The sequence below is a fragment of the Harmonia axyridis genome, chromosome 1 (assembly GCF_914767665.1).
Source record: "Harmonia axyridis chromosome 1, icHarAxyr1.1, whole genome shotgun sequence".
NCBI classification, from domain to species: Eukaryota; Metazoa; Arthropoda; class Insecta; order Coleoptera; family Coccinellidae; genus Harmonia; species Harmonia axyridis.
In genome coordinates, this window is record NC_059501.1 from 79907555 (window position 1) to 79929340 (window position 21786).

General features: G+C 34.1%; 1 protein-coding gene across 13 annotated transcripts; it reads right to left on the reverse strand.

The window, feature by feature from the left end:
• Positions 1–2293: 2293 nt before the first annotated feature.
• On the reverse strand, positions 2294–21765 carry LOC123671758 (WD repeat-containing protein 7). Of its 13 annotated transcripts, none has more exons than XM_045605779.1 (29): positions 21245–21765; positions 20981–21191; positions 20782–20925; positions 20501–20729; positions 20237–20369; positions 18836–18926; positions 18366–18639; positions 18171–18311; positions 17581–17801; positions 17301–17520; positions 17139–17238; positions 16803–16963; positions 16337–16519; positions 16161–16229; positions 15685–15783; positions 15402–15571; positions 14896–15209; positions 14586–14840; positions 14330–14531; positions 14075–14273; positions 12110–12151; positions 11781–11957; positions 11508–11634; positions 11233–11419; positions 10986–11042; positions 6925–7051; positions 6697–6867; positions 6316–6471; positions 2294–4430 (listed from the first exon to the last, which is right to left on the reverse strand). In XM_045605779.1, exons 1-29 carry the CDS (start codon positions 21379–21381, stop codon positions 4258–4260), a joined length of 4770 nt encoding a protein of 1589 aa, XP_045461735.1. In that variant the 5' UTR covers positions 21382–21765; the 3' UTR covers positions 2294–4257. The 13 variants fall into 13 exon arrangements, with proteins under 13 accessions (XP_045461735.1, XP_045461737.1, XP_045461739.1 ...); XM_045605781.1 differs by having other exon boundaries at positions 14381–14531; positions 21245–21764; XM_045605783.1 differs by lacking the exon at positions 16161–16229.
• Positions 21766–21786: the final 21 nt, after the last annotated feature.

Sequence of the window (21786 nt, forward strand, 5' to 3'; positions counted from 1 at the left end):
TTCATTCTATACCTAACACTTACTAACTGGATCTTATATAAAGGTTGTTTTTTTTTTAGAGCTGTAGAACTTTAAATTGCAATAAAACAACGATGGATTATTCGATTGACATGAATTTTATTTATCCGCAAGATTATCTTATGGCATTACATTTTGAATAATTATGATTTCTGGCATATGATCGCCACGGCTGGCTCGGATGTAGTCCAATCTGGACGTCCAATTTTCGATGACTTTTTCCAACATTTGTGGCCGTATATCGGCAATAACACGGCGAATGTTGTCTTCCAAATGGTCAAGGGTTTGTGGCTTATCCGCATAGACCAATGACTTTACATAGCCCCACAGAAAGTAGTCTAGCGGTGTTAAATCACAAGATCTTGGAGGCCAATTCACAGGTCCAAAACGTGAAATTGGGCGGTCACCAAACGGTTCTTTCAATAAATCGATTGTGGCACCAGCTGTGTGACATGTTGCGCCGTCTTGTTGGAACCACAGCTTCTGTACATCATGGTTGTTCAATTCAGGAATGAAAAAGTTAGTAATCATGGCTCTATACCGATCACCATTGACTGTAACGTTCTGGCCATCATCGTTTTTGAAGAAGTACGAACCAATGATTCCACCAGCCCATAAAGCGCACCAAACAGTCAGTTTTTCTGGATGTAACGGTGTTTCGACATACACTTGAGGATAAGCTTCACTCCAAATGCGGCAGTTTTGTTTGTTGACGTAGCCATTCAACCAGAAGTGCGCTTCGTCGCTAAACAAAATAAAATGGACGTATTGCGCGATACGTATTCCGCACAGAACCATTATTTTCGAAATAAAATTGCACTATTTGCAAGCGTTGTTCAGGCGTGAGCCTATTCACGATGAATTGCCAAACCAAACTGGGAATAAATCACTTGACAGCTGTTAAATCGGTCGCCATCTTGAACAGTAATGCCAACTTAAAGTTATATACCTCGAAAAAAAAAACCCCCGTTACATATGTTGTACTCCTACTTTATGTCTTTTGTGTAATGATTATACGAGTTTATCGAATCTTCATTAATCTAGACCATCTAGAGCAAAAGCCCCAGGAAAACTTCTAAACCGTCTATTTTCCTCGCGGTTTTCGAGTATACGGGGTGTTGCGGATTATTTTGACATTCAAGTCTCATTCCTCTGTGGGCAATTTGAGAGTACCACGACGAAAAATCTACTGACGGCCACAATCTCATATTTGATTAATTATCTCGATATCTGAGGTTTGATGCTTTCTTTAATAAAAGAAATTTTGATAGTTAGTCTTTCTTTCAACCATTTTTGACATAATGAAAAGTTATTTGCATCAAATATTTTCATGTGGGCAGGGGCCAAACAGTGGGCCCTAGAAAAAAAAGTCATATGGAGTACCCCTCCTAGAATCAAACGAGTATACCGGGTGGATCGTCTAAAATCAGCTCACGATTCTGGGTGTCCGAAAAAAAAAATTCACTTGACGGATACCCAGTGAGGGATCTACTGGCAATGTGACGGAGTCCAAGGGGCGAAGCTCCTTCGGCGAGAAAAGCGAGTCTTAATAATAATTTGGATTTTCCTAGTAACTGTTTGAATTTTTAAATCGAAATCGGTAGCAAATACGACAAAACTACAAGAAATCAAGAACCTTTGTCTAAACTACCAGAGGTCCACCAAAAAAAAAAAAATTCTGGAGGAAAGAAGCGGAAACTGTCCCAGAAAAAATATCACCCTGTAGATTTGCATTCAAAACCAAACTTGACACTCTGTATTTCGAAAATAAAACATTTGCGGGCTTTTTTTCTAAAAATCTTATTCCAAGTGATAGTACGTCTTACGTTTTAGATACATAATGTATGCAATGATTAAATTTTTTGTATTTTTTTCCTTTGTCACTGACTGTTATTCATTTTTAACTGGGAGAAGACATAATAAATGACCGAAATGCCATGAAAGAGTAATAAATTTTGTTTTTGAAACAGATATTCTCAATGAGCCTACAAAACAATGTTCCTCATTCATATAAATCAAAACTACGACCTAATTCCAAAATCTTTTAATTTAAATTAATCCTAAAGTTGCTAAAAAGTTAAGGAAACTACATTACCTGTAGTAATTCTAAGTATTTTTCTAAGTATTAATCAACTAGAATATTATGAACTCAACTTTTCCCGGGTTATCTTAATCTACGAAATTTTGGGATTAAAAAACCTACTGAGGTCAAGTAGATCAAATGAACTACAAATTATTAGTAACAAGACACGAATCAATGAAAAGTAATTATTGATTATCTAAATAATAATGTTTATTTACATCATAAAAATTCAAAAAATTAATTTACAGTAGGATCTAACTAAACTACAATTACAAGGGAAAAAATTTAAATTATTATCAATTAAATAACGTATTATATGATACACTTTAACTACAAAGGGGTAGAATTTATAAATAAATAACATTTATACATTCCTTACAACTATGTATATATTATTTCCAACAATACGGTACAGAATACCAAATCAAATCATTTAGGATGAAATTTCAAATTACCACATAAAATCGTTAACTAATTGACTAAAACAATACTGATAATAAAAAAATAACATGAAGAAATGAGAGAATATTTCCTATAGTTCAAATCAAGCTTGATTTGCAATTCCAAAAATACAATTATCACAAAAATCATTTTTTTTCCTCAGGCCTACTGATGAACTTTTCCACTAAACATTGGGAGATATATTTTTTAAGTACTAACTAAAAATCCGAAGAGAAAATTTTGAACTATATTTTGCTGTAGAAAGGCTTTGCGAAGTTTTGATTAAACACAAAACAATAACTGTAAAGAATCGTTCATGCTTGTTTGATGGGAAAAACTCAGTTTTCGAAATTAATCTCAATTTCTGAAATGCAAAATTGATGTTTGCAAAATGCATCCTTTTCCTATTATTCTAAATAGCCTTTGGGGAAATACATTCAATTGTTCTTACATTAAACATTCTGATAGTTAATTCAAATAAGCTGAGTAATATAAGAGGATATTCAAATTTAAATATTTTTAGAGTAGGGAACAAGAACTTGTAACACTACACACTATAGGGTTAATATAGCAAATAGGCAAACACTTATTTATTCAATTTTATCGTGTGCCCTTTAAAATGCAAAAATTCCTTAGTGATTATCAACAGTCAATAGATATTTCAAGGATGAAAATATATCGATACTTCAGAAAAGCTAATATTTCCATTCATATGGATACTGCAGCAGATTCTACATAACAAATCTATGGAAAAATGTACCTCTGTTATGCATCTGATGAGCAGCATAAATTTGTTTATGAACAAAACCAACAATTCAATATTCCATTCTACTGTAACGATTGTCAAAATTCCAAGTAAATTCAATTTTCATCTATTTTTAACGTCTTCCAAAAATTAATCAAATATGTGAGATGCATTTTTCCAATTACAAGGTATACAATGAGGCACATTCAATGAAAAAGGATATTAAGGCTATTTATCATATATCAGATGATTTGGCTAACACATCTCATCGTTACTATTTATTTTACATGAACTAAGAAAAAATAATTTGTTTCATCAAATTATTGTCACTCAGATGTATAAAATTAAAAATTAACCTCTTACATTATTATTGCAAATACCCAACAACCTTGCAATTGACGAATTGACTAAAAATGACTAGATCACTATCATCGTTCTTGACACAACTAAGAGAAATCATACTTGACTTATTCATATTAAAAACAATTAAGACCCAATTACGAAAAATAAAAGATTCAAATTACGGTGGCGATAAAATAGAGGTTAAAATGTTTCGTGTAAGAATTCATGCTATGTACCCGAAACAGAATGGGTCATTACGATCAGAAACTTAAATTAATACTGTATTAAGGAGCTCCATAGGTTTGAAAAACTGCTTTAACCTATACACCCATAATTTCTGATCAAATATCAGACTCGAAAATCCTACGCAGTTCAGCAGCCAAACCTATAGAGGACCAACTGTTTAGGTTTATTGCTCCATATACACCTCAACATAAGCGATGTCAAAAACAAAGTTGTTAAGGAGATAAAATTTGATACATATTGATACAATACATTTACATACATATTCTAGAATATTATGGTGCACTTTTTAGATTAATATCATAGATTGGAATCAACACCAGAAGAAGAAGAAGAGAATAACATCAACATTGAAGGCCACGAAAACAACTTAGCGACCTGAACATTATATGTTGAAACGTGTTTCAGAACCATCCGCAAGCATCAGTGTGACAGTCCTATTGTTGATCCAAATCAACCTAGCCAGTCGCATCGGGTTCAACCTTGACACGTCAGCAATTGGAGCCGTGCTGTAAGACTTCACACACCTGGTCTGCGATTGGCCCAAACCGAACATACCTAGGACAATTGATTGGTGGATTTCGTGTTCGATAAATGTCAAATTGCAATTTGTCGATTATACCTAACTACCTCTCAATTTTGGAAAGCCACTAATACACCAGTTATTTTTTATTTTCAATTCTTCACGACCAACTCACCTTGTAATTATATGGCATATCGATTAAAAAACGTCATTGACTCAATAAAGAACTGTCAATTGAAGGAAATCACTAGTGTAACATCAAAAACGTTTTTAAATCAAATCAGAGTGTTTCTTAACCCCTTAGGATGATTTCTGAGCCTGACTGTTCGTGTCTAAATCAAAATGAAATGCGCATGTATTTGAACATATCTTAACGTATGAATCAGACAATAAATTAAAAATAACTTGTTTTATTACGTTACTAAAGGAAAGAATAACTTCCAACAAATATTGCAATGATGCGTTCTATGTAGATTTTCCTACCTTAAAGGTTTAACTATCAAGGGTAAATCTGTAAATTCACATTTAAAGAACATACATTTACATCACCATTCAAAACTTCCACCTCAAATAACACCCATCAAGAAAAATACCACAACTCAAATCAAACTAAACAATATTATTAAAACTTCTTTATGAGAGACGATGAATCGGTATCAATAAAAAATTGATTTGGGATTATTAACATTTCTTCCTAACAGTCTGACCTGCGCTCAGGCAATAAGTTGCTTGTAATTAACTGGTTTAATAATAAATAGAATAAATATGAAAAGCCACAACCTATGAATAGTTAATAATAAAATTATTAAAAAAACTTTCTGTAACAATTAGTTATTTTCAATGAATTATAAATTAAAGGACCAGAATTTCATTAATTTCTTCTAATTATTTGTCATGAATTCAGTAAATGAGCTAACGTATATTATACGTTTAAAGTTAGCTATTTTAGGGTTTCTACTATTATTTATTGTATTCTCTTTATATTGTTATTATTAACTCGGAACAAATAGAGTTTGAACAACCATGATTGAAGGAACGTAGACTTCCTTATTACACTATAATTTCTAAATAAGTTATAGACGCATAAATTAATCTATTAATTCAATATAACTATTCCGCTTCAAATCTTCTAGAATATTCAAGAGTATTAATTCGAGAAATTAGGTTAGGAATCCCAGTTCTCTACGACTACCTCTAAATTATCCAAGGATGTACTGATGATAGCCTTCAAACTTTCCATAACCTTATAGAGTTCCACACCAAGCGTTAATCACAAATGGTAAACTTAAGTCGCTGCTTATACAGGGTGTAAGAAGAGGGCTTGGTCATTCGAGTATTCAGATCTAAAAGATTTATGTGTCGAATAAAGGAAGTGTATCTGAGTAGTACTCAAGAACTGAAATTACTGAATGAAAATCTGAAAGTGCTGGATTTTGTACACGGTACAAGAAAAAAATCATACATTAGAATGTATATAGCAAACAATATCACAAAACTGTTAAAGGAAAAAAACAGACATGTTCACTACAATATTAAGTGAAGCATTAATCTCTAGATGATGCTGATATGGCACAGATATGACACAAAGAAATTACACTCTCATCATAGAACACAGGTGGACAAAAACGAAACAAAAAAACCCATAGTCAAAACTACCTTATGATCTTAAAACAATACATTTGGACCTGTCAAAAGAAGAATCTCTATTTTGTATGTAAGTTTAAACTTAGAAGTTGTGATCGGGAAGTACAAAATATTGTAAAGATTCTTCTGTCAACAAGGCTTTAACAATTCTTCCTCAATACGTTGGAATTTGACAAAAAGTGGATTGTGAGTAGTGCACCTCTTACACCCTGTATAAAATGTGATGATGCAATAGCATAGGCAAAAAGCGATTTATATGTTATATATGCTACCTACGTATATTGCAGCTTTTTTCATTGATATGATTTTCGCTTTCGTCATGACTATCTTCCTGCTCAACTCTTGTACAACCACAGAAACTCAAAGAAAACCCTACTTTCGGACAGGTGCAAGAACCACAGTGTATATGGATCTTTCTACATCTTAAAATTACTGGAAGAGGCAAGTGTCAACGCAAAAGAAAAAATAAAAAAAAAACAGGAGTGGGCTCAAAAACGAAAAAGTTTTCATTTTTACAGAATGAGAAAGAAACTACTGACTAAAGGAAAATAAAGCATAATTTTAAGCGAACTAAACAAGATTGGGGATAGTTGTTGGTGCAAAAATAAAAAGTTCCAAGTTTTCGACCCACAAATATACAGTATGTAAGCTACTCACCCGTGCTGGTTTGCCAGAAACAAAGTTTGTTTTCACCGCAGGAGTAACTGACCAAGAATTTACCATCAGGACTGAAGGCAGCAGCAGTGACGGGCGTAGAATGCGCATTGATTGATGTGGTCTTATTATGTCTCAGTTCGTAAAGGGTTAGTGTACCGTTGTTGGAACCAACTGCAAAATCATGCGGGTAAAAACCTCGAACTGATCCAAGCATTCGAAAATACCTACCAGCTATCCTTCGAGTTGTAAGGCAATGTGAAACTTGAGTAAATCTACAAATTGCAGGAAATACATCCTGTAAACTCTTATTTTTGAGTTGACTTTGGTCTAAGCAGTGTAATATGATATCCATCAACTGAAAAGAATCTCACATGTAGGTTCGAACAATAGAGAAGCAAGGAAAGGCCATCAACTTTTTTTTTCAAATAAGATTACTGAATTAGTATTAGAATTTAGTAGTAACTAAAAAAATTACAGATGACCCGCCCTTCATAAAAATATTAATTCATTCCATACTGTCCAAGTAAGTATTGAAATTAATTATAGGTATCATTTATTGTGATTTTTTTTTTTTGTGTAAGGATATAATTAAACTATTAATTAATGAAAAAAATAAATAATAATAACTTAAAGGGAAGTGTTCTATCCATCACTACTAATATAAAAAAAAGAATAATAACAAAAATAATATGAGATAATAATTTTCCCTTCAAGTAGTTAAAACAAATATTATGAGAAATAAGCAGCATCATAAGGGTTAGTTTGCATTTATACAGCAACAAATAACAAATTGCAGGCAACAATTATCAAGTATCAAATATCCCATAATGTTAACAAATTATGCGGATCAAATTGCAATCAAGAATAACGAAAGAGTCAAAGTCTGTTTCATGATATATATATGAAAGTAACCTTATTTTTAAGTAATAAATAATGATATATGGACAAAGATAGAATCATGAAATTCCATTTTGGAATAATAAAAACACATAAATGATAAAAACAAAAAACTTAATAATAATTCTGTACTATTCACGTCCATGTTTAAATTGCTTAATAATAATAATGTAGGTACTGTCATGATTTTGTCCGAATTACGATATTCAATTTATACTTGTTGATAATTTTAATTCTTCTTCTTCTTCTTCTTCTTCGTATTTTAAGCCTTGGGCTTGTGTTTTCCATTTAACCTTCCTGCGAAATCGACGTCCACGAATCTCTCCATCTTTTTGGAGGTCTTCCTATCGGTCGTCTTGTTCCTGGTGTTCCGTCTCTCGCAATCTTCGCGATTCTTTCCTCGTTCATCCTGTCCACGTGGGAATTCCATAGTCTCCTTCTGTTTCGACCCCAACGTACTATATCTTGGACTCCGCATATGTTCCGAATCTCTTCATTTCTCTTTCTGTCTCGTAGGGTGAATCCCAGGGCGTTTCTCAGTATTTTCATCTCGGCTGTTCGAAGTGCGTTCTTGGTCACTTGATTGTCAGCTCTTGTTTCTATCCCGTATGTCATTATTGGTCTTATAACACTTTTATATATTCTAATTTTAGTTTCCATACGCATGTGCCTGTTATTCCATATGATATCTCTTAGTGCACCCGATATCCTTGCCGCCTTGCTGGTCTGTTCTCTAGTTTCCCTGTTTCTGTCCTGGTTGGATGTTATTCGTACTCCCAAGTATTCGACTGCCATCACCTGTTCAACTGGTCGATCTTCCACTACAAGCTTGCATCTTATAGGTTCTTTGGAAATGACAAGAGTCTTTGTTTTTGGGGTAGATATTTCCATGTTAAGTTTTTTGGCCTTCGTGTGGAATTTGAACAGGAGCCTTTGTAAATCATCCTCGCTCTCGGCCATGATTACTGCATCGTCAGCGTAGCAGATTATTTTTATTTCTCCTGTTGTTAGTTTGTATCCCTTTGTTGTCTTCAGTTCCTCTATTATGTCGTCCATTATCATGTTAAATAGTTGGGGGCTCAAGGAGTCTCCTTGCCTTATTCCTGTTGGTGTTGGTATATCCTTCGTAATACCGGTTTTCGTTGATACTCTCGTAGATGTTTCATGATTTAGTTCCCTAATGATGTTAACGATGTCATGTGGAACATGTTTGTTCTGTAGGATACGAGTGACATCCTTCAGTTGAACTCGATCAAAAGCCTTTATTAGATCTATGAAGCACATGTACACAGGCTTGTCGTACTCTATAGATTTTTCTATTAGCTGCCGGATTATATATATTGCATCAAGAGTTGATCGGTTTTTCCTGAATCCTTGCTGTTCTTCAGAAGTATTTGTGTATTTTTGAATTATATCTGTCAGAATCTTTGTGAACAGCTTCATTGTGGAATTAAGTAGCGTGATCCCTCTATAGTTTTCGGGGTTCCTTTTATCTCCTTTCTTGAACACGGGTATTGTTATGCTTTTTTTCCATTCTGCAGGAACCTTTCCTGTGGTGGTTATTTTGTTGAATAGTGTTGTTAGTTCCTTGACAAGTTTGGGTCCTCCGTATTTAAGAAGTTCGTTCGGTATTTCGTCTTGACCGGGGGATTTACGGTTCTTCAGATTTTTGATTGCCTCCTTCACCATCTGGATTGTGATCTCTGACGTTTCTGTATTTCCATCTTCTTCAATATGACGATCCCTATCCTGGCCTCTACGTGTGTTATGCAATTTTGTGAAATGTTCCACCCATGTTTCCTCATCGATCTGTACCGTCTTTGTGTATTCCGCTATCTCTTTCCTTCTGTTCCTCAGCATCCCCCATATTTTCCTTTGAGCTCCATAGAGATCGTGTTCCATCTCAGAGCTAAATTGCTCCCAGTATTTCCTCTTTATGTCCTTTATATCCGCGTTGACCCTGTTTCTTACATCTGTATATCGTATTCTCTCCTCCGGTGTTCTACTGCTCCTGTATCTTATGTAAGCTTCCCTCTTTTTGATTGCTAGTTCCTTTATTTCTGGGCAATACCATTCTTTGTTCTGGGTTCTCTCTACTGTTTTTATTTGTCTCTGTCCAACTGCTTCTGTTGCTGCTGTTTTGATGTTGTTTTTTATCTTCCTCCAGCATATTTCTACGTCATCCGTTTCTTGTACTCCATCTGTTTCGATTTTCTCGTCAATCCGTGTTTGGTACAGGTTTTTTGTTGATGTGTTACTGAGAGATTCTATGTTGAATTTGTTTCTAGTGCACTTGTTCTTCTCCTGCCTTTTTCTTTGTATGTTCATTCGGAGCTTACACAGGACGAGATTATGGTCCGTACCGATATTTGCTGATGTTATGCTTCTGACGTCTAAGATCTGAGAAGGGTGTATGGCTCTGTTAGATATGACGAAATCGATAATTGATTGCTGGCCTCGGGTGTTTTGCCATGTTATCTTATGCTGGGGTTTGTGAGGGAAAAAAGTGTTGTTTATCCTAAGGGAGTAGCGGGCGCAGAAGTCGATAAGGATCTCGCCGTTTCCGTTGGTATGTTCTTCATTGAACCGGTTCATAATCCCAGGTAACACCTTGTTGTTGTAATTTTAATTCACTTTTTTTATTTGATGAAACATAAATGCACACCTACCATCAAAACCAATAATTTCTTCAATATGATTTGTTGACAATAAGTTCTATATCAAAAGCGAAATGAAACGATAGCATTTGCACGCAACTCATTAAAAACTGAGAAACATAGCTGGGTATACAGTACTTGTATATACAAACAGACATCAATCTCCTTATAGTTCTTATTTCATCAATGTATTCAGGTAGTGGGTCTCCAAAAACATTTTCAATTACATGTTGATCAAATTTCTTGTAAATACTATCGTTTCATTCTTTATTGAAGATAACCACATTGTCAAAACTTAATTTGGGGAAATTCTTTCAGTGTGTAATATTTCTAATGTCACTGGATATATCTCAAATGTATGAAAGTTTTATTTCGAAAATTAAAAATTATCGTTCAAATTTAGGTATTAAAGAAATTTTTGTATTTCAAATACATTCTATTAAAGTTGTATTTCTGGTAAAGTACGTTTGAATACTAGCTAAGACGCTATTCAATAAATCTGAATACCTGGGAACAGTATAGAATAAAATTTTAGATAATAATGAAGTTAGAATGTTTTCTAATAGACTGCTTGTTATCAGGTTTCGAATTTTTACGTGGCAAAAAGGCCACTCAAAATTGTCGAATGAGAAGGAAAAACTAGGATGGAATTGGCAAAAAGTTTGAACTACATGTTACTCAAATCTACTGAATGTACTATAAAGTTAAGAATGAAAGTTCTGCATAATGTATTACCAACACCATCCACCGGTTTAATTGATCGATGGGATCGAAGTTACACCGCTCTGAGTCCTGAAATATTCAAGAAAAAGTCAATCAAGCTGCTAGTTCCTCGAAAACTGATGCAGCTATAACTGTCTGAAAGTTCGTTAGCATGAAAATGAAAGAAATTCACGATAAAAAAAAAGCTGCAGCAGGGATCCAAATAATGAGCTCAAGTTAATTTTGATATGTCACTTTGAGATTAGATCAGGTAACTCACCTCTACCAATAGATCAGTCATTTCATTCTGCATTTTCTCTATTAACAACTCAACACCTCTCAGAATCTCAGGCTTGGCTTTGTGCAACACATTATTATTTATCGTTATGTTCAACGTTTGTGCATTTTGTTGCATTGCATTGTATCTAGCCACTTCTTTTGCCATTGTTGTTATGAACGCAGCGGGCCTGTAACAAATACAGCAAAGCCATAGAATCTCATAACAAAAGGTTTCACGACAGCAAATTTCTAAAACTTAAAATTACCAACACCCACCTTGCTGTTGCAATAAGGGTTAAGGCATGTCTTGCAGTTCTGCAAGAATCTGCTTGAGGAGTTAATGGTAAACCATATGTCATACTGGGTACCAATCTGTCAGCTTCAGAACAGAGTTCTAGTAGACCTGAGAAATAGTCAAAATGTTAGAAGTATAGGTCGAAAGAGATTTCAAAAGTGTTTCATCATACAAAGTTGAGTTTAGTTATAAACGGAATTTGTTCAAAATTTTTATCACTCAAAGAATCACAGTCTTATGAATTTTCTCCTTACCAAGAAGTACTTTACTGATATCCAAGAAAGGCGCCCAAACAGTAAAACCTCTGCCAATCAAATCGATAGCAGCTCTTCTCAAGGCCACGTAGGCGGGTAGTTTTGGAGAAGGCGGGGCAAGTAAAAGATGCGACAGCGCCATAGCTGTCAATCTTGCCAAATTATTATTTCCAGGTCCTGAAAAATCACCGACTGATAATTATCTAGTAGAGAAAGGCGATAACTTTCGACCCACATATAACCCAGTCCATAAATTATCACAGATTACACTCTGCCCAAAAAAATTAAGCAACCAAAACACCACAAAAGAAAAAAATAGCAAATTTCACCTGGTTGTTTCTTTATACTCCACCTTAGGGACCATCTGCTACCTGGTTGGAAAATTTATCAATGAATAAGAAGCAGTATTAGTAAAACACTCGACAATTTTCATTAGTATGTACAATCAAATTTAATTAATTCAAAAACTGGTTGTAACAGAGAAAATGCATTCAAGTGAGAATAATAAAAACATAGGGCATAATCTGATATCCTCATATATCACTAGGTACTAAATATGGAATAAATCGTTGTTATACTGAAAAGTAACGAGCGTTCATTAAAATTCGTGGTCAAGAGTGCTGTGGAGAAATTCGAGTTGATTTTCTGTAACAACAACTAGATTGTACCATATTACTAACATTTGTTTACATACTTCGAATCTGGGAAATATATGGTATAAGTATAACACTCACAGAAAATCAACTCTAATGTCTACACAGCATCTTGACCATGAATTTTAATGAACACTCTTTAATATACATATCTATTGACAAAGTACAGATTGGCTAAAATCAAAACATAACATGGAGTTATAGTGAATGAAAAAAAGTATCTGTTAACTATGTACTAAATAGATAGCTGCAACATCTTCTGCAATAACCTAACCTAACACTATTGCACAAAAAAAAATGTTTAATTTTATTCAATCAATGAGATAAAAAATCAGTTCCTTCTAACTAATATAAAACAATGGAAAGTCAATATCAAATAAATTGGAGAAAAAAAGAGATTTCTTGCTGTTAAATCTCAAATAGCAGTACTAATAAAAAAAATTCAATAAGCATATATTCACCTAACAGTAAAGCAAGGTGAGCAGATTATCAGGGCTACGAAACAGATAAATTTATAGACGATTGAGTTGTTAGTAAACCTTTGATTGGGAGTTTCTAACCTACAATGAATACTACAGTTCACTGTAAGCGTATCAGAGAAATATCTTACTTCAATATGAAATAATTAGTTTTCTACATGTACTCGGTACTATACTTGACAATTTGAAGGAACCATACTCTTGACCATGTGATTGTTCAATTAGCGTTTGTTGAACGTTTCGATAACAAATTTGTCAACATCAGAACAGAAGCCCATAAAGAGTGTGGCTATCACTTATTGAGAACTTAGAATTAGCTTGCCCAATTCTGGACATTCACACAATATGTGTTTAGTTGTGTGATATGTATGATTTATAGAGTCTACAAATTTCATCTTCTGACATGCGGTACCTATCAGCAGTCCCAAATAACTTGAAGTTCAGTTCTTGATATTTTTTGTACAAGATGGAAAAAATTCCACACATCTTTTCGCTTGCGCGATTCCAGATGTATTCACTCATTCCTGAGCTCTTATTGATGAAGTAATACCCTGTAGTGTTTTTTATTAAAACTACAAAAGAGTTTTGTGTCCTGGTGGCCTTTTTTTCAATTAACATCACTGTTTTATGGAATTACTGCATTCAACAAAGAGCTTTATCCTTAAGATGCTCTAGGCCCTGATTTAATATACATCCGTCTCTACATTCTTCTACGAACGGCTTTATATGTTATAGATTGCAGGTTCCTCCGAATATGAGAGTTCAAGTTCACTCAACTATAGGTTAATGGGGAGCTTTTTGTTTCTGAAGTTGAAAAACACGTTGCAGAAACGTTCATGAACGCTTTTAAAGATTTCTCAGTGTAATTGAGTGTAGTAGTAATGTACTTGTGGGCCCTTTTGAGGTTCCTTTCAAGAGACACTTAAGAATACATGCATAATCCTAGATTTTTTTACTTCAAGACATATGTAGTTCTTGATATAGAGAGCCTAAATTTTGGTTATTTATTTCAATCCAAATTAATTATGAATTTCCAGACATACGCTGCTTATACTGATAAGATTTATATTCTGCGAATTTTTAATTTTTTTAACCCCAAATTGTCATCTGTTCTCCTCATACTATTTCATTATTATTGGGAATAATTAAATAAGTGGCTTACCGAATCCTTCTGCACCGCTACTCTTTCGCCTATCCTCGCTGTTTCTCTTTTTCGAATTATCAGTGCTAGTAATGTCTTGTCCAAATTCTGCTCCGATAACTCCCAGTAAAATAATGGCAGTTGAATATTTACGTTTCAGTTCCGTTATATTAGATGGCCTCCTCACGGTCTCGTCCTCCTCATCGTCTTCTTCCTCGTCCTAAAAAACAGCGATATCATGCCATTTCGTCAATTTGCACCGACTGCGCATGTTACAATATAAAGAGCTCTACATATTTGCCACTGGCAACACCTAGATGGACTTACTGCTTCTGTTGGTATGGAATTGGCAGAATTTATATTATTTTGTGTTATAGGTGATGTTATTTGTTGGGTTATAGTATCCGTCGGTGTTGAGAATATTGGTAAATACGGGGACCAGGTCTCGATTAAAGCTTTCCTACCCTTGGGACCCATTCTGTAGAATTATAACAATAAATATATAACATTGTCGGGCCGTTTGGATAATTACCTTGAGAGCTCGGCCAGTAGGAGTGTCTGAGCCGCCTCCCTGACCTCTACACAGTGGTGCTGCCACCTTTTAGCCATCATCTCTACTTGTGGTCGTTTAAAGTGCTTCGCTCCGGCTTCCATAACTTTATCTGGCAAAAGAACACAATGCAACGTAGACAACAACGACCAGCCCTGTTTTATATGGGCCTGCTGTTGAGTATACAGCTCTTCGTGTTCTTCGTCCACTTTACTCCAATTAACTCTTGTGGATTGCCTGAAAATACAATCCAGATGAAGATACAGTCGAAAGATCAAGAAGTGGGTAATACCTATGCATTTTTCTGTTACGTTCTTGCTCTGGGACAAACGTAGCGTTGCTCATAGACATGAGAGTATGACTGAGAGCAATAATAGCTAACAGGTGATTGCTGGTTAGTGTTGTGCTCAACTCCCAATGGGTTCTAGCCGTAAATATCCTTATCAATTGTTCCTGTCTCACCATATCTGATGGCAAACTATTTGATAGGGATATTTCCGCTGGTAGAGGCATAGGTTCGTTCTCCATAGGTATACAATTGTGCCATGTTGGAAGAAACAAGGACATATGGTTTGCTTTTGACAATACGCCAAATGATATTGGGATCTAAACAAAAGATGCAAGTCTAAGTAAAACTAATTCTCAAAATATTGAACACATCGACTTGAAATCAGGAACTTTTGCGCGCTTGTCTGGAGTCATATTCATTGATTTTTTCATGAAATTTCGAAAGAACCTTCAAATTGTTTTTTTACAAATCATACAAGCGCGCAAAAAAGTTTTCATGATTATACTCACTAAAGGTCTCAGCAATCCTAGTTTAGCTTGGCACACACGGTCCAAATCACTATCTAAACCCCAAGTATGCAATAAGGATAAAAGTAGTTGGGCAATTTCCATTCCATGACTAGTTTCAAATGGAAAATTCAAAGTCTTATTGGAAGATTGAGTATTATGATCGCCTCCTTCTAAAAATCATAAATATGTCACCCAAAAAAAAAAAAAAAATACAATGATTGATGAGCAACTGTTGATTTTTTACAATGAGCATGAATAGTTTCAATTGTTACTTAAAATTCACCTTTATTGTTATCGTTGCCCTGTTTTAAAACACTTTCCGCTTTGGCTTGAATCTTAGTTTGCATTTGCTCTGCTCCTTCTTTCATTTTGGCTAATATACCTGTATGTAGGAAATTAAATTTAGAAATTTTGAAGATTCTTTTTTCATGCCTGTTAAATATCTCCAAGAGGAGATTAAATGTTTCAATTGACTAACCAATAGCAAACAAAAGTAAAAATTCAAGCAAGTGTTTCAAATCAAATGTGCCAAAACTACTCAGGTAAAAATTTTAAATATCATAAAAACGTATAAATCAAAAGTAAGGGTGCAAGCATTCATAAAACTTAAAAATATAGTGCTCTCTGGTGCAAATTACTTTGAAGGAGATTTAAAGAAAAAAAGGGTTTTCTAAACTAAATTTGGGGTCTGAATATCCGTCAATGGAAGACCCTTAATTACAAATGTGCACAAGCATTTCTAAAATATTCCTTTTTTACCATGTTTGTCTTTCTCCTTAATAATTCTTTCCATATTTTCGGCTTTGTCTTTCACTTTCCCAAAGAAATCTTGAGTAGAAAAATATTAATGAAATATTGAAAAACGCTATCAGCATACAATCGATTGAAACTATACACTAATATTTATGGTTCCATTAAAGAAATCATTACTTTACCTGCAATTTTTTTATGCGCATCAGGACTGGCACTTTGTGTTAAAGCTAGAACTTTCATATATTCAGTATGAGATGTTAATCCAGCAGCTTCTAAACTGCCTGGAGACATCATGGCATATTCTTCACTTAATAATTCGATGATGAGTGCTTCAATATCGAAGAATAATATATGGCTCTCGGGATCTGGAATAAATTCAATTTTAAGGACCATGAATGTAAACTTTGTTTTCACATCCAGGTCGCTAATATATGGAGTAACACCATGAAGTTAGGTGCTTACTGTCAGAATTATTGAAGTATTTATGGCAGCGAGAAACTGTTAGCTAAGTTCACTTTGTCAGTTAAATTTAGAAACTGAAGGTGAAAAAAGAGCTCTTGTGTTTTGTATGAAATCTGCCAGTAATCAAATTTAATCTGATTACTGGTCCCCAATCTGGAAAAGAATAACAAATGAAGAATAAAATACCTTTGGGATTGGTTCTTAAGCCTTGAATTGACAAAGGAGAAGTATGATTTCTCTGCATATGAGGATCATCATTATTTATGTGAGCACCAAGCTGTTGTATTTGATGCAGACCTCTTTGTGTTGCATGCCTAATTGCTGACAAATTTCTGTGCCGTAATCCTCTGCAAAAAAAAAGTACAAAATATAGTCATACACATATTTATGTATCAATGATATTTGCTTCGAAATTAATGTGTCACAATGTGTCTAACAGTTTCAGGATATTATTTGTTGGAAATTAGTTAACTGTTACATAAAAACTAATTATTCGGTAACTGAAGAAAATCTTTGACATACCTGAAGAAATGAACAGCTGGGTTAGCTAAGCCAACTTCAGAGGACATGTTATGAGCTTCATTTTCTTCACAAGCATATAGGACCTCTTCAGCTGCGATTCCTAAGAATAAAGAAGAAAAATGTAGGATTATTCTCCTTATTAAGAGTAAATGTTAAGTATACCTTGTAGAACTCGATCTAGATGTCCAGTCTCCATTTGCCAAACATACACGGTACCATCAGAGCAACCTATGATGATAAAATCATCTAGAGGTCGCCACTTTATGGTAGTCACTGGGAACAGATGTCTAGAAGCTAGACATACACACTTTCGTTCCGTCAAGCTGAGCAAGGTAACAGAATGATCTGACGCTACAGAACAGATGCATTTCTGTATTCGATTCTGAAAATTCAAAGAAATCGACTAATTGGTTTCGGAGTTCAACATTGAAAATATTCTTACGCTGCAGTTGTTTGGCGGTACCAAAAGCTGTGTAATTTCTCCTGCATGGACACAAAACCTGTGTAATAAGGTGCCCGAGTACAGATCCCATAGACATACTGCGAAATCAACACCACCTGACACCAAGAAGTTCTTATCGTATCTGGAATGTTGACTGTGGGGGTAGAGTAGGCAGTTTACCCTCCCTCCGTGTCCCGATAAAATCTGGTGTGGTGGCCAGTCTACGAAGGAGAAATTATTGTATAAAGAACTGTCATTGCTTCAGTCTACCGACGGTAGAGGGAGCTTTGAATTCAGTTTTGATATAGTGACTTAATTGAACATAGGGGCGACAATACGTTCAAATTGAAACTAAAAATGGCGAATGGGGACAAAGAACCATAGAACTTGAGAATACAATTGACTGAACTGACACATGTCAAAATCAGGTGAAGGACCACTGTGGTTTATTCAGTCACTGTAACTTATGAGAATTTCTTTAAATCCTGTATCTCTCTTGAGTTATGACCTCCAAAACATTAATTCACAGTAATAAATTCTATAATACGCCTAAACAAGTTAAAGTTAGGTTGGGATATACAAAAACATACCTAGGTAGTTCTGATGACTTCCGTGAAGCAGCTGGAGCATAATACTTTGAACAGCTGGTGCAATTATTATAGTACCATCCTCCCTACCAACCACAAGCCTACACTGAGTGGGCAGATATATGCTTGCCGTAAGTTTTACTCCTTAAACAAACGAAAATCAGTTAAGGCACCTCAGGCTATCTCATTTCAACTTACTATGACCTTCATGCTTCTCTAATTGGTCCAAAATACCAACAGGTCTTGGACGGACATTCTCCCAAGCTTCGGAGAGACTCGTCATAAGAGATGCATTCATTTTGACAGGTTGCGGAGGTTTGTGATTTCTTATTTCGGCCAATTGGGCCTCTGAGATGTCGGGAATGTTCCAAGCTAAGATATAACCTTCTGAATCGCCTCTGAGTAGGTATCGGCATAATTTGTTCTGTTTTTGTGTAGTTACGAAACTCATGGCAGGTGGACATGACAAAGTCTGAAAAATAAATAAAAATGAAAAATTTTATAAAGAATAAGTATTAAATCAAAATATTAAAAAAAAACCCTATATGAAATTGAAAAATTGATGAATAAAAAATAATTAAAAAAAAAATATGATAAAAAATTTCAAATAAAAACTAACAAAATAAACATAATGATAAAAATGGAAAAATTGTAAGGGATTCATTCACCTTGTTGTCAGGTTGGCTAAGCAAACAGTAGAGGAATGGGCTATCACTTTCTGTACTTGGTTTGTGGAAGTTTTTATTATCAGGAACACTACTGCAAATTGAAAAATGGAATTGAATAAAAGCAGTTTTGGGCAAGAATACCGTACATTACAAAATGAAGCTTTTTTCACACATTGCTAAAAATAAATACAAAAGGAAGAGAAAAAATGGTCAAGCAAACAAAGGTCAAGTTGAATTATAGTTTTCAAAAAACAATCCAACATCTCAAGGAAGGTACTGAAAACAGTTTTACAGTGTGTTGTGAGTGTTTACCTCAGATTTTTCATCCTGAGACTTCTAGAAAATAAGATAATATTTGTGGAATCAAAGATAGATTATTAGAGAAATAGAGGAGAAAGAGTGTCAGATATTTGTATTATAGTCGTTATACATTTCAGCATGAAAAATATAGCAATAAAAAAAGTGTTCAAATGATATTAGAGCATTTTCTTGTGGAAAGGTGTCAATGCATGGACCTCTACGAATAAATCTTAAATAAAACTCAAAACAATCAATTGAATCAAAGATATCGAGTCCAAATAACCTATTTGACAGTATTAAAGGTACTGCTCTTGTTTTATTCTTCCTTGTACCTACATAAATTTAACAAACCAATTTTCATTTAATTGTAATGAATCAAATTAATTTTTACAATGAAATAATAATGAGTTTACTTTTCTCATCTAAATGATCTTGACTGCAGACAACGATTCAATTACTAGTGAAAAGGAGCACTTCCATATATGACACTTGACTTTTTACCGCTTTGAAAAGTATTTATGCGAATTGAAAACAGCCACTTTGTATGTGCCCAATAACCATAATAATTTGAGAGCATTTGAAAGTTTGTCAAATAGCTTATTCAGTTAAGCTCTAGCTGATTCACTGAAAAATGTGCTTCTCACTTGTATATTCTCCAGAGAAGTAGTCTTTTGAGCAAAATATTATGCCATTGTTATGAAGAAATGAAAAGAAAATTAAGGAAGACCTAGACAATTAATATCTTTGAATTCAAAATTTTATCATTAAATAAAACTTGAAAGACAAAGGTTCAAATAAGAATTTTATGAAATTTAATAACAATCAATAAATAAATTCAGATGTTCATTCAAGATTATCATAATACACATTCCTAATGTTGTTTACTTTAGGAACTAATTGATATTTGATAAATCTCAATGAAAATTAATCAAAAGTGATATTTGCACACCGATATAAATTTTAAAATCAAATATTATCTCACGTGACCACATTTACTTTATTACATAATCCACAGAATGAACTGATAATTTTTCAAGTTCATCAAGAGATAGAGAAGATTTTCCTGCAATAAATAATTTTATCTTTTTTCCTTTCACTTACTTTGCCGGCAACTTGTATAAGTAGCCTTTGCCTGCATCTGATAGCATGATAATTCGATCAATAGCTATGAAGTCACCAGACATCCATCTCTCTCCTCTGGGTGCTAAATAGGAGCACAATACACTGAAGTCACCTACAAAAAATTAACATCTCATGAGGTAAAAATGAAATAATAATGAACAAATATCAAGAAAGACAAATTGAAATAATTCAACATATCCTATCTTTATTTTAATCAATACCATCTAAATATGAAAAATTTACCTGCATCATAAATTTGCCAATACTTAGTACAGACCACAAGTACAGTTCTTTGGTTATATGCACAACAAACTATACAAACAGCATTTAAAGGTTTGATTTGTTTACTTTCATTTTCATAAATAGGATCCGAATATTTGTTTTCTCCTCCTAGTAGAGTCCAAACTTTTACCATTCCAGTGGTTGTTATCGCAAGAACAACATCATCTTTTCTTTTAACCGGACGTAAAACCTATAAATGGTTCATATTAGAGTGATTCGATGAATCTTTGTTTAATACTTACATGTAGTGCACTTATCCAGTCAGGATTTTGCCTAGATGATAACATAAATAATACCTCCAAATTATAGGGATCCATAACCATAATTTCAGGGTAGTACCCATTACAAAACAACCTAACATCAGCGCAGTTGTTCATATGATAGGCCTTAAAAATTCCGATATAAGTAAATAACTCCACTTAAATTAAAATTATTATCAACCTGCATGTTTGTATGGACTTGAGTTAATTTTTTAACCTCACGACATTTTCCATCAACTAGATCCCAAGAGCACATTTCTCCAGCTTCTGAACTGGAGACAATATAATTATTATCTTGAACGATAGATGCCTTAGATATACAGAGTATAGGAGCTGTATGTCCAACCAGTAAACATCGTGGAGTCATTTGTAGAGTATCAGGATCAACTTGCCTTAAATACAGGAAAATATGTATTTATTTTTCAAATTAGGTCAAGAAACTTACCATAAACATATTTGACCATCATAGCACCCAGTTGCCAAGGTCTTCTGATCATTTGAAAGGAATATGCAAGAAATACAGTGTGTTGGGGGATGTTTACCCCACAAAACCACAGGCACAACAAGGCTAGTGCCAGGCATTTTAGTTAAAAATGTGAGTTTTCTGAAATACACTAAATTTCCAAGTTCACCGAATTCATGTTCAAGCTTATTATATGAAACCTCAACAAATCAGAGAGAATACATAAGTCACATGCTTCAAATTTCCATTAAATTAATAAGTCATTGAATAGTTTTATTGTTGAATTGTGCATCAGCAATACTCTGCGTGTTTTTGAGTTGCGGTTACGGTCAATCAGTACCAGTGTCTCAAGATTATGAAAGGTGGATTGTATAGGTTTTAGATCTGCCTACCAAAGAAGAGGACGGATTCGATTGTATTTATGATAATGAAATTAAATTGCTCATTACTGAACATTTAGGACACGCCATACTAATCAACTAATCAGCTGTTAAACTTCAAAAGTGACGTTCGAATTGACTTTT

What these genes read in the sequence shown, in the direction of transcription:
- LOC123671758 (XM_045605779.1), bottom strand. Translation starts at nt 21,381, where the DNA reads ATGCCTGGCACTAGCCTTGTTGTGCCTGTGGTTTTGTGGGGTAAACAT. An exon ending in GATGGTCAAATATGTTTATG is followed by an intron (nt 21,192 to 21,244) that starts GTAAGTTTCTTG and finishes CCTGTATTTAAG; the next exon opens with GCAAGTTGATCCTGATACTC. An exon ending in TGAAAAAAGCTGCAATATAC is followed by an intron (nt 4,431 to 6,315) that starts GTAGGTAGCATA and finishes CAATTGTCCTAG; the next exon opens with GTATGTTCGGTTTGGGCCAA.